At 28.7% G+C, this 13,252-nt stretch overlaps 1 protein-coding gene across 1 annotated transcript in view; it reads left to right on the top strand.

Moving 5' to 3' along the window:
* The window catches only part of trip10a (thyroid hormone receptor interactor 10a), a 145,368-nt gene that overhangs the window by 126,554 nt on the left and 5,562 nt on the right, over positions 1-13,252 (top strand). The window contains exons 10-12 of the mRNA XM_061982065.1: positions 417-581; positions 5,623-5,732; positions 5,891-6,023. Of these exons, the coding sequence (XP_061838049.1) occupies positions 417-581; positions 5,623-5,732; positions 5,891-6,023 (408 nt within the window). The remainder of the gene's footprint in view (positions 1-416; positions 582-5,622; positions 5,733-5,890; positions 6,024-13,252) is intronic.

Raw genomic sequence — 13,252 nt, 5'->3', positions numbered from 1 at the left:
CAAAATAAAGTAAATAAAGAAGATTAAAAATCAATTACAAAACAAATTAAAAAAAATACTAAAAACTTACCTTTTTTTATATTTACATAGTATGTATATATTATTAATGTTGTAATTACAAATCTTTATATATTTAGAAAGGGTGGTCATAAAGAGGTATTTCGGAGGTCTCAAGGAGGTAAGAAATACAAATGTGTGTGTGTGTGTGTGTGTGTGTGTGTGTGTTGTCATGCGGTCGAGTCTCTGTGTCGTCTTCTCGGCTTGGTGGTGTGCTTTGAGGTGTTGACCGTGTCTTTTTCTTTCTCTTGTCAACTTGTTTGTCTCTTTTTGTCTCCTTCTTATATGTCAACCTGCCCCATTACTTCCCCTATCCACCCGCCTGCGACCCCCCCTGCCCCGTCCCATTCCCATCCCAGCTCTCCCCGTCCTTGCTCCCGCCTTTCTCCAACCCTCCGGCCCCTTCACCCACCAACGGACCCCCGTCCCCCAAGTTCGGCCGGGAACCCCTGTCGTACTATTTGAAGGAGATCAATAAGACAGTCAAACCCAGAATCTCGTCCTTCCGCACACTCAGGAGATCGGTGAGTCCACCTAAAAAAGTAGAGACCATCACCCACGGGGGCCTGCACTTGCTGTGTCTTTACATCTGCACCACTTTCATTTTGTATTTCATATTTTCTGTTTTCATTTTCATTCATTTTCAACTATGTATTTACCAGAAGTTCACCCCAGAGAGGCTCCCCCCGGTAATAAGGACCACGTTATATTGGTGCAAACTGGGTGACTGGTACAGGGGCCACCTTCCTCATGCAAATACTAACTTGTCAAGTCAACCAGCAATTTTGGACTTGTTTGTAAAGGTCAAGTTTGCATTGAAAAGGTGGCCCCCTGCTGGTGAAGGAGGGTAGAACATTGTGAGGAAAAAGGCAGTAATTAAGTTGTGAGGGACAAAAAGTGAGTAATACTTGGAAAATTCTGACTTTTTAAATTAATTTCGTTCAAAATGTTGTGGTCTTGTTGCATCCTGATATTAAACTTAATTTACTCTGAACTTCATTCTTTGAAAAATAAAATTTTCTGAGTTTACCTTATTTTTCTCATAATATTACAACCATAACCTAGTAAAAAAAAAAGTTTTCTGGCATATTTAAAATGTTAAGAATTTATTCTTGGTACGTCACAACTTTACTGTAATATAATTTATTTATTTTTTAAATATACAATTTTCTGAGTTTACCTTATTTTTCTCATAATATTACAGCCATAACCTAGTAAAAAAAAAATAATTTCTGGCATATTTAAAATATTAAGAATGTATTATTGGAATGTCACAACATTACTGTAATATAATATATATATATATAGAAAATTGTATATTTAAAAAAAAAAAAAAAAAAAATATATATATATATATATATATATACATATATATATATATATATATATATATATATATATATATATTTTTTTTTTTTTTTTTTTTTTTTTTTTTTTAAATATACAATTTTCTGAGTTTACCTTATTTTTCTCATTATATTACAACCATAACCTAGTAAAAAAAAAAAAAATTTCTGGCATATATATATATATTTTTTATTTTTATTTTTTTTTAATATATACAATTTTCTGAGTTTACCTTATTTTTCTCATTATATTACAACCATAACCTAGTAAAAAAAACATTTTTCTGGCATATTTAAAATGTTAAGAATTTATTCTTGGAATGTCACAACTTTACTGTAGTATAATTTTATTTAAAAAAATAAATAAATCTAAGTTTACCTTATTTTTGTCATAATATTACAACCATAACCTAGTAAAGAAATAGTTTTCTGGCATATTTAAAATGTTAAGACTTTATTTTTGGAATGTCACAACTTTACTGTAGTATAAATTATTATTATTATTATTATTTTTTAAATATACAATTTTCTAAGTTTACCTTATTTTTCTCATAATATTACAACCATAACCCAGTAAGAAAAAAATAGTTTTCTGGCATATTTAAAATGTAAATACTTTATTTTTGGAATGTCACAACTTTACTGTAGTATAAATGTTTTTTTGTTTTTTTTTAAATATACAATTTTCTTAGTTTACCTTATTTTCCTCATAATATTACAACCATAACCTAGTAAAAAAAAAATAGTGTTCTGGCATATTTATAATGTTAAGAATTTATTCTTGGAATGTCACAACTTTACTGTAGTATGCTTTTTTTTTTTTAAATATACAATTTTCTTAGTTTACCTTATTTTTCTCGTAATATTACAACCATAACCTTGTAAAAAAAAAGTTTTCTGGCATATTTAAAATGTTAAGACTTTATTCTTGGAATGTCACAACTTTACTGTAGTATGACTTTATTTCAAAAATAAAAAAATCTGAGTTTACCTTATTTTTCCTCATAATATCACAACCGTACCCGAGTAAGAAAAAATAGTTTTCTGGCATATTTAAAATGTAAAGACTTTATTCTTGGAGTGTCACAACTTTATTGTAGTATAACATTTAGAAAAAAACAAATTTTTAATATACAATTTCCTTAGTTTACCTTATTTTTCTCATTATATTACAACCATAACCTAGTAAAAAAAAAAAAAGTTTTCTGGCATATTTAAAATGTTAATAATTTATTCTTGGAATGTCACGACTTTACAAAAATTAAAAAGACAACTTTAATCTCATAATATCACAAATTATTTGTTAATATGACTTAATTTACTTTTAACTTAATCCTCGTAAAATTACAATTTAGTTATCTTAAAAATCTGTATTTTCTTCATAATTAGACAACCTCTGTAAATTATTTTTTGGAATTATTTAAACTTTTTTTTAAATCTCAAAAACATTGTAAAATTACATAATTGTATTAGAAACTTTTAATTCGGTCAAATGTATGTTTTTTCCCTGTTATAGTACAACTTATCTTTTTATATGTATTTTACAATTAAAAAAAGTAAACAAAAATGACAACATTATTCTCATAATATGACAAATTATTTGTTAATATTACTTAATTTTCTTTTAACTTAATTCTCGTAAAATCACAATTTAGTTATCTTAAAAAAATCTGTATTTTCATCTTAATTTTTCGTCTTTGGTAAATTATTTTTTGCCATTATTTTTACTTTATTTTTTTAATTCCAAAAAACATTGTAAAATTACATCATTGTATTAGAAACGTTTTTTTCCCGATCAATAACTCGGTCAAATGTTTGTTTTCTCCCTTGTTATAGTACAACATACCTTATACATGTATTTTAAAATTTAAAAACTCCCCGAAAATGACAACTTTATTCTCATAGTATCACAAATTATTTGTTAATATTACTTAATTTACTTTTAACTTAATTCTCGTAAAATTACAATTTAGTTATCTTAAAAATCTGTATTTTCTTCATAATTTTACGACCATGTTAAATTATTTTTTTGGCATTATTTGAACTTTTTTTTTTTTTAATTCCAAAAAACATTGTAAAATTACATTACTGTATTAGAAACATTTTTTCCAGATCAATAATTCGGTCAAATGTATGTTTTTCCCCTGTTATAGTACAACTTAACTTTTATGTGTATTTTACAATTAAAAAAAAAAAAAAAAAAAGAAGACAACTTTATTCTCATATCACAAATTATTTGTTAATATTACTTAATTTACTTTTGACTTAATTCTCGTAAAATTACAATTTAGTTATCTTAAAAATCAGTATTTTCATCATAATTTTTCGACTTTGGCCAATTATTTTTTGGCATATTTTTTCCTTTTTTTTTTTTTTTTAAATTCCCAAAACATTGTAAAATTACATCATTGTATCAGAAGCATTTTTTTCCGATCAATAATTCGGTCAAATGTAGGTTTCCCCCTTGTTGTTGTACAACTTACCTTTTATATGTATTTTACAATTTAAAAAAAAAAAAAAAAAAAAAAAAAAAAGACAACTTTATTATCATAATATCACCAATTATTTTTTAATATTACTTAATTTACTTTTAACTTAATTCTCGTAAAATTACAATTTAGTTATCTTAAAAATCAGTATTATCATCATAATTTTTCGACTTTGGCCAATCATTTTTTGGCATATTTTTTCCTTTTTTTTTTTTTAAATTAAAAAAAAAAAAAAAGACAACTTTTTTATCATAATATCACCAGTTATTTGTTGATATTACTTAATTTACTTTTAACTTAATTCTCGTAAAATTACAATTTAGTTATCTTAAGAATCGGTATTTTCTTCATAATTTTACAATCTCTTTAAATTATTTTTCGGCATTATTTAAACTTTTTTTGAAATCCCAAAAACATTGTAAAATTACATGATTAGAAACTTTTTTTTCCGATCAATAATTTGGTGAAATTTATGTTTTTCCCTGTTATAGTACAACTTATACTTTTTATATGTATTTTACAATTTAAACCCCCCCCCCGAAAATTACAACTTTTATTCTCATAATATCACAAATTATTTGTTAATATTACTTAATTTACTTTTAACTTAATCCTCGTAAAATTACAATTTAGTTATCTTAAAAATCAGTATTTTCATCATAATTTTTCGACTTTGGCCAATTATTTTTTGGCATATTTTTTCCTTTTTTTAAATTCCCAAAACATTGTAAAATTACATCATTGTATCAGAAGCATTTTTTTCCGATCAATAATTCGGTCAAATGTAGGTTTTCCCCTTGTTGTTGTACAACTTACCTTTTATATGTATTTTACAATTTAAAATTAATCATAAAATCACCAATTATTTTTTAATATTACTTAATTTACTTTTAACTTAATTCTCGTAAAATTACAATTTAGTTATCTTAAGAATCGGTATTTTCTTCATCATTTTACAATCTCTGTAAATTATTTTTCGGCATTATTTAAACTTTTTTTGAAATCCCAAAAACATTGTAAAATTACATAATTAGAAACTTTTTTTTCCCGATCAATAATTTGGTCAAATTTACGTTTTTCCCCTGTTATAGTACAACTTATACTTTTTATATGTATTTTACAATTTAAACCCCCCCCCGAAAATGACAACTTTTATTCTCATAATATCACAAATTATTTGTTAATATTACTTAATTTACTTTTAACTTAATTCTCGTAAAATTACAATTTAGTTATCTTAAAAATCTGTATTTTCATCATATTTTTTCCCCCTGTTATAGTACAACTTCATAAAATGACAAGTTTTATTTATATAATTTTACGTTGTTTAAAAAAAAATAGTGACTTTATTCTCATAACATTGTATATTGGTTAGCTTTAGTTTATTATGTCATACAGAAATTGGATTGCATACAAGATTCAGAGCAGTATTATTTCCTTTTTCTTTTCAGTGTGGCCTTTTTAATAAAAATGAGGAAAAAGCTTAATAAATGTGATAAATGGTGGGTTTTTTTTTTAACTTTGAAAGTTTAGGGATCAGCTCACTAATGCCAAATATGACTTCTAAATGACTTGAATGGCCCTTGCCTGATTTGAAAATGAGGTGCAAAAAGTGAGCTGAAGTCAAACTTTGGTGTTCCTCCTGGGTGCGGTGTTCTATTTCCTCGTCTTTATTGTCCTGTGCAAGTTGAGGGTTATTAAAGCTCACTTCCTGTGTGACCTCTTGGCAGCCCGTGGTGACGGAGGACTTCACCCACCTCCCTCCGGAGCAGCGCAGGAAGAAGCTGCAACAGAAACTGGAGGAAATTGGCAGAGATTTGCAGAAAGAAGTAGATAGTAGGTGTGTGTTTGTTTGTGTGTACACGCCTATTCATCTCTATTACTGCCTTCTCTGGAGAATGCAATGTTCATGTTGTGACATCTTGGATTTCTCAAGTCAGACCTGAGCTCTGCAGGAAACTCCTAAAATAGCCCCCCCTCCCTTTTTCTGTCTGTCAGTGAGGCCCTGGGGAAGATGAAGGGAGTTTATGAGAAAAATCCTCAATTGGGAGACCCCACCAGTCTGTTATCGCAAATCAATCAGACGGCCCAGAATATAGAGCGTCTGAGGGTGGAGCAAAGCAAGTATGAGGTAATGCATTGTTTACTTTCTCCATTAATAGGCACTGAATTATGTATGGCACTCTAAGATTCCTAAAGTGTGTGGCCAGAAAATGCATTGGAAGACATACTAGATGCATTATCCTGCAGCTTTTACAACACAAACCCAAGGCCCGGGGGCCAAGTCTGGCGCGCCGCATCATTTTTTTATATGGCCCTTGAAGGCCTGGGAATAATATGTCAATAAGGTACTAGTGTTGACCCGATTTCGATACTTTTCGGTACTTTTCTAAATAAAGGGGACCACCGAAAATAGCATTATTGGCTTTATTTTAATAAAAAATGTTAGGGTACATGAAACATATGTTTATTATTGCAAGTTTGTCCTTAAATAAAATAGTGAACATACTAGACAACTTGTCTTTTAGTAGTAAGTAAACAAACAAAGACTCCTAATTAGTCGTATGCAGTAACATATTGTGTCATTTATACACCTATTATTTTGTACACATTATGAGGGACAAACTGTAGAAAATGGATTATTATTGTAGTTGTTCATTTACTGTAAATAACTTGTCTTTTAGTAGTAAGTAAACAAACAAAGACTCCTAATTAGTCGTATGCAGTAACATATTGTGTCATTTATACACCTATTATTTTGTACACATTATGAGGGACAAACTGTAGAAAATTGATTATTATTCTACTTGTTCATTTACTGTTAATATCTGCTTATTTTTTCTTTAAACATGTTCTATCTACACTTCTGTTAAAATGTAATAATCACTTATTCTTCTCTTCTTTAAACCTTAAACCTTAAACCTTAAACATACTAGACAACTTGTCTTTTAGTAGTAAGTAAACAAACAAAGACTCCTAATTAGTCTGCTGACGTATGCAATAAGATGTTGTGTCATTTATACACCTATTATTTTGTCAACATTATAGATAGACAGATAAGAGGGGAGGGGGTGGGGGGGCCATGGTGGCCGGCTGCAGCTCTTCAGGCACTGCCCATTTAGTCCTTAAATAAAATAGTGAACATACTAGACAACTTGTCTTTTAGTAGTAAGTAAACAAACAAAGACTCCTAATTAGTCTGCTGACATATGCAGTAACATATTGTGTCATTTATACACCTATTATTTTCTACACATTATGAGGGACAAACTGTAGAAAATGGATTATTAATCTACTTGTTCATTTACTGTTAATATCTGCTTACTTTTTCTTTAAACATGTTCTTCTGTTTAAAATGTAATAATCACTTATTCTTCTCTTCTTTGATACTTTACATTAGTTTTGGATGATACCACACATTTAGGTATCGATCCGATACTTTTCTGAATAAAGGGGACCACAAAAAATGGCATTATTGGTTTTATTTTAACAACAAATGTTAGGGTACATGAAACATATGTTTATTATTGTAATTTAGTCCTTAAATAAAATAGTGAACATACTAGACAACTTGTCTTTTAGTAGTAAGTAAACAAACAAAGACTCCTAATTAGTCGTATGCAGTAACATATTGTGTCATTTATACACCTATTGTTTTGTCAACATTATGAGGGACAAACTGTAGAAAATTGATTATTATTCTACTTGTTCATTTACTGTTAATATCTTCTTATTTTCTGTTTTAACATGTTCTATCTACACTTCTGTTAAAATGTAATCACTTATTCTTCTCTTCTTTGATACTTTACATTAGTTTTGGATGATACCACACATTTAGGTATCGATCCGATACTTTTCTGAATAAAGGGGACCACAAAAAATGGCATTATTGGTTTTATTTTAACAACAAATGTTAGGGTACATTAAACATATGTTTATTATTGCAAGTTTGTCCTTAAATAAAATAGTGAACATACTAGACAACTTGTCTTTTAGTAGTAAGTAAACAAACAAAGACTCCTAATTAGTCTATGCAGTAACATATTGTGTCATTTATACACCTATTATTTTGTACACATTTTGAGGGACAAACTGTAGAAAATGGATTATTAATCTACTTGTTCATTTACTGTAAATAACTTGTCTTTTAGTAGTAAGTAAACAAACAAAGACTCCTAATTAGTCGTATGCAGTAACATATTGTGTCATTTATACACCTATTATTTTGTACACATTATGAGGGACAAACTGTAGAAAATTGATTATTATTCTACTTGATTATTCACTGTTAATATCTGCTTATTTTCTCTTTCAACATGTTCTATCTACACTTCTGTTAAAATGTAATAATCACTTATTCTTCTCTTCTTTGATACTTTACATTAATTTTGGATGATATCACACATTTAGGTATCGATCCGATACTTTTCTGAATAAAGGGGACCACAAAAAATGGCATTATTGGTTTTATTTTAACAACAAATCTTAGGGTACATGAAACATATGTTTATTATTGTAATTTAGTCCTTAAATAAAATAGTGAACATACTAGACAACTTGTCTTTTAGTAGTAAGTAAACAAACAAAGACTCCTAATTAGTCTGCTGACATATGCAGTAACATATTGTGTCATTTATACACCTATTATTTTGTCAACATTATAGATAGACAGATAAGAGGGGAGGGGGTGGGGGGGCCATGGGGGCGGGCTGCAGCTCTTCAGGCACTGCCCATTTAGTCCTTAAATAAAATAGTGAACATACTAGACAACTTGTCTTTTAGTAGTAAGTAAACAAACAAAGACTCCTAATTAGTCTGCTGACATATGCAGTAACATATTGTGTCATTTATACACCTATTATTTTGTCAACATTATAAGGGACAAACTGTAGAAAATTGATTATTAATCTACTTGTTCATTCACTGTTAATATCTGCTTATTTCCTCTTTTAACATGTTCTATCTACACTTCTGTTAAAATGTAATAATCACTTATTCTTCTCTTCTTTGATACTTTACATTAGTTTTGGATGATACCACACATTTAGGTATCGATCCGATACTTTTCTGAATAAAGGGGACCACAAAAAAATGGCATTATTGGTTTTATTTTAACAACAAATGTTAGGGTACATGAAACATATGTTTATTATTGCAAGTTTGTCCTTAAATAAAATAGTGAACATACTAGACAACTTGTCTTTTAGTAGTAAGTAAACAAACAAAGACTCCTAATTAGTCTGCTGACGTATGCAATAAGATATTGTGTCATTTATACACCTATTATTTTGTCAACATTATGAGGGACAAACTGTAGAAAATGGATTATTAATCTACTTGTTCATTTACTGTTAATAACTTAAAATAGTGAACATACTAGACAACTTGTCTTTTAGTAGTAAGTAAACAAACAAAGACTCCTAATTAGTCGTATGCAGTAACATATTGTGTCATTTATACACCTATTATTTTGTACACATTATGAGGGACAAACTGTAGAAAATGGATTATTATTGTAGTTGTTCATTTACTGTTAATAACTTGTCTTTTAGTAGTAAGTAAACAAACAAAGACTCCTAATTAGTCGTATGCAGTAACATATTGTGTCATTTATACACCTATTATTTTGTACACATTATAAGGGACAAACTGTAGAAAATTGATTATTATTCTACTTGTTCATTTACTGTTAATATCTTCTTATTTTCTGTTTCAACATGTTCTATCTACACTTCTGTTAAAATGTAATCACTTATTCTTCTCTTCTTTGATACTTTACATTAGTTTTGGATGATACCACACATTTAGGTATCGATCCGATACTTTTCTGAATAAAGGGGACCACAAAAATAGCATTATTGGTTTTATTTTAACAAAAAATCTTAGTGTACATGAAACATATGTTTATTATTGCAATTTTGTCCTTAAATAAAATAGTGAACATACTAGACAACTTGTCTTTTAGTAGTAAGTAAACAAACAAAGACTCCTAATTAGTCGTATGCAGTAACATATTGTGTCATTTATACACCTATTATTTTGTACACATTATGAGGGACAATCTGTAGAAAATTGATTATTATTCTACTAGTTCATTTACTGTTAATATCTGCTTATTTTCTGTTTCAACATGTTCTATCTACACTTCTGTTAAAATGTAATAATCACTTATTCTTCTCTTCTTTGATACTTTACATTAGTTTTGGATGATACCACACATTTAGGTGCTGATTCGATACCAAGTAGTTACAGGATCATACATTGGTCATATTCAAAGTCCTCATGTGTCCAGGGACATATTTACTGAGTTTATAAACATAATATCATTTTTTTTTAAACGAAAGAAGATGTTGTGATGCTAAAAATTATTGATGTAATCATAGTAGTATTGACTAGATACGCTCCTGTACTTGGTATCATTACAGTGGATGTCAGGTGTAGATCCACCCATGGCATTTTTTTTTTCATTTTTTTAATTAAATCAACATAGAAAAGAACACACGATACACTTTCAACTAGTGCATCAACCCCCAAAAAAACCCTCCCTCCCCCATTCACACTCATACACACCCACTCACACAAAAGGGGTTGTTTCTTTCTGCTATCAATATTCTGGTTCCCAAAACATGGACAACACTTCTGCAAGGGACACAACACAGTCCCTGAAGCACACTTGATTGTTTGTGCCGCTGGTCCACTAACATTTTCGTTTAATTACTTTTTTTTTCTTTCTTTTTTTCTCCCCTATGTAATTATTTTTATATTGTTTTACTTTCCTTTTTATCCAAGAAAATATTTATTTATCTAATCTATAAAAAAAAAAAAAAAAAAAAAAAGGAAAGAAATGACTTTATCTTCACCAGACCTGGTTGTAAATGAAATTAGCTTCATTTAAAAGTTTTTTTTTTTTTTTTTTTTAAACCAGGTCCAGTCCAGATAATGTCCAGCAACACACACCTTCTTTCATGTACACTGAGAAAAAAAAAGAAAAAAAAAAAGAAAAAATAGAAAATTTTTGGAACACAACAGATTGCATATAATCTATAAACAAAATTACATTTTCAAAACAAAAACAAAAAAAATGTATGTACAGTCCATCTTATGTTCAGGTCACAAAAAATGAGGGAATACAACAACAGATAGCATATAATCTATAAACATAAATACACTTTCAACATAAGCCTTTGAGGACTTCCCATCTTTTTTTTTATGTTTTTTGGCATCATTATCGTTTTCAAACATGTAACTTTCTAAAGTTAAAAAATACTGAATAAATGTTTTTAAAGAAAGTAATACTAAGTGAATATCTGTTTTTGGCCTTAAAAATAAACCTTTTACCTAGTACTATAATTAAATTGATTAAATCATGATTGTCAATGAACTCTCCCAAAATAACAGAAACCACATCAAGCTTCATAAACAAACCAATCCTTAAACACATTTTTTCACTTGATTTTGTTGAGCTGGCAGTAGCAGAAGTGAGTGAGTGAACGAGTTAAAGGAGATGAAGTGAATGAATTAACACATATTAGTCATATTATTACTCATATTGGAGAAAGCAAACCACCAGGTTTAAGTAAATAGTGTTTAGGCTTCGGGATGCCAAAGTGATAGCTCTATCCTGGAGGAGAGACTGCACGTTTTTTAATTTTTTTTAATTAAATCAACATAGAAAAAAACACACGATACACTTTCAACTAGTGCATCAACCCCCCAAAAAAACCCTCCCTCCCCCATTCACACTCATACACACCCACTCACACAAAAGGGGTTGTTTCTTTCTGCTATCAATATTCTGGTTCGCACAACATGGACAACACTTCTGCAAGGGACACAACACAGTCCCTGAAGCACACTTGATTGTTTGTGCCCTTTTTTCTCCCTTATGTAATTATTTTTATATTCTTTTACTTTCCTCTTTATCCAAGAAAATATTTATTTATCTTATCTATAAAAAAATAAATAAAAAAAAGGAAATAAAGGACCTTATCTTCACCAGACCTGGTTGTAAATGAAATTAGCTATATTTATTTATTTATTTATATTTATATATATCTGAAATTATCTATAAAAAAAAAAAGAAAAAGGAAAGAAAGGACCTTATCTTCACCAGACTTGGTTGTAAATGAAATTAGCTATATTTATTTATTTATTTATTTATTTATTTATTTATATTTATATATATATGAAATTATCTATAAAAAAAAAAAAAAAAGGAAATAAAGGACCTTATCTTCACCAGACCTGGTTGTAAATGAAATTAGCTATATTTATTTATATTTATATATATATATGAAATTATCTATATAAAAAAAAAAGAAAAAGGAAATAAAGGACCTTATCTTCACCAGACTTGGTTGTAAATGAAATTAGCTATATTTATTTATTTATTTATTTATTTATATTTATATATATATATGAAATTATCTATAAAAAAAAAAAAAAAAAGGAAATAAAGGACCTTATCTTCACCAGACCTGGTTGTAAATGAAATTAGCTTGGTTTAAAGGTTTTTAAACCAGGTCCAGTCCAGATAATGTCCAAGTCGGGTCCAGCAACACACACCTTCATTCATGTACACTGAGAAAAAAAAAGAAGAAAAAAACAGAACATTTTGGAACACAACAGATTGCATATAATCTATAAACAAAATTACATTTTCAAAAAAAAAAAAAAAAAAAAAAATGTATGTACAGTCCATCTTATGTTCAGGTCACTAAAAATGAGGGAATACAACAACAGATAGCATATAATCTATAAACATAATTACACTTTCAACATAAGCCTTTGAGGACTTCCCATCATTATCGTTTTCAACCATGTAACTGTCTAAAGTTAAAAAATACTGAATAAATGTTTTAAAGAAAGTAATACTAAGTGAATATCTGTTTTTGGCCTTCAAAATAAACCTTTTACCGAGTACTATAATTAAATTGATTAAATCATGATTGTCAATGAACTCTCCCAAAATAACAGAAACCACATCAAGCTTCATAAACAAACCAATCCTTAAACACATTTTTTCACTTGATTTTGTTGAGCTGGCAGTAGCAGAAGTGAGTGAGTGAACGAGTTAAAGGAGATGAAGTGAATTAATTAACACATATTATTCATATTATTACTCATATTGGAGAAAGCAAACCACCAGGTTTAAGTAAATAGTGTTTTGGCTTCGGGATGCCAAAGTGATAGCTCTATCCTGGAGGAGAGACTGCACGTTTTTTTTTGTTTTTTTTTATTAAATCAACATAGAAAAAAAACACACGATACACTTTCAACTAGTGCATCAACCCCAAAAAAAAGTACTATAATTAAATTGATTAAATCATGATTGTCAATGAACTCTCCCAAAATAACAGA

This window comes from Nerophis lumbriciformis, linkage group LG24 (genome assembly GCF_033978685.3).
Source record: "Nerophis lumbriciformis linkage group LG24, RoL_Nlum_v2.1, whole genome shotgun sequence".
Taxonomy (NCBI): Eukaryota; Metazoa; Chordata; class Actinopteri; order Syngnathiformes; family Syngnathidae; genus Nerophis; species Nerophis lumbriciformis.
This window is presented reverse-complemented; position numbering and strand designations above follow the sequence as displayed.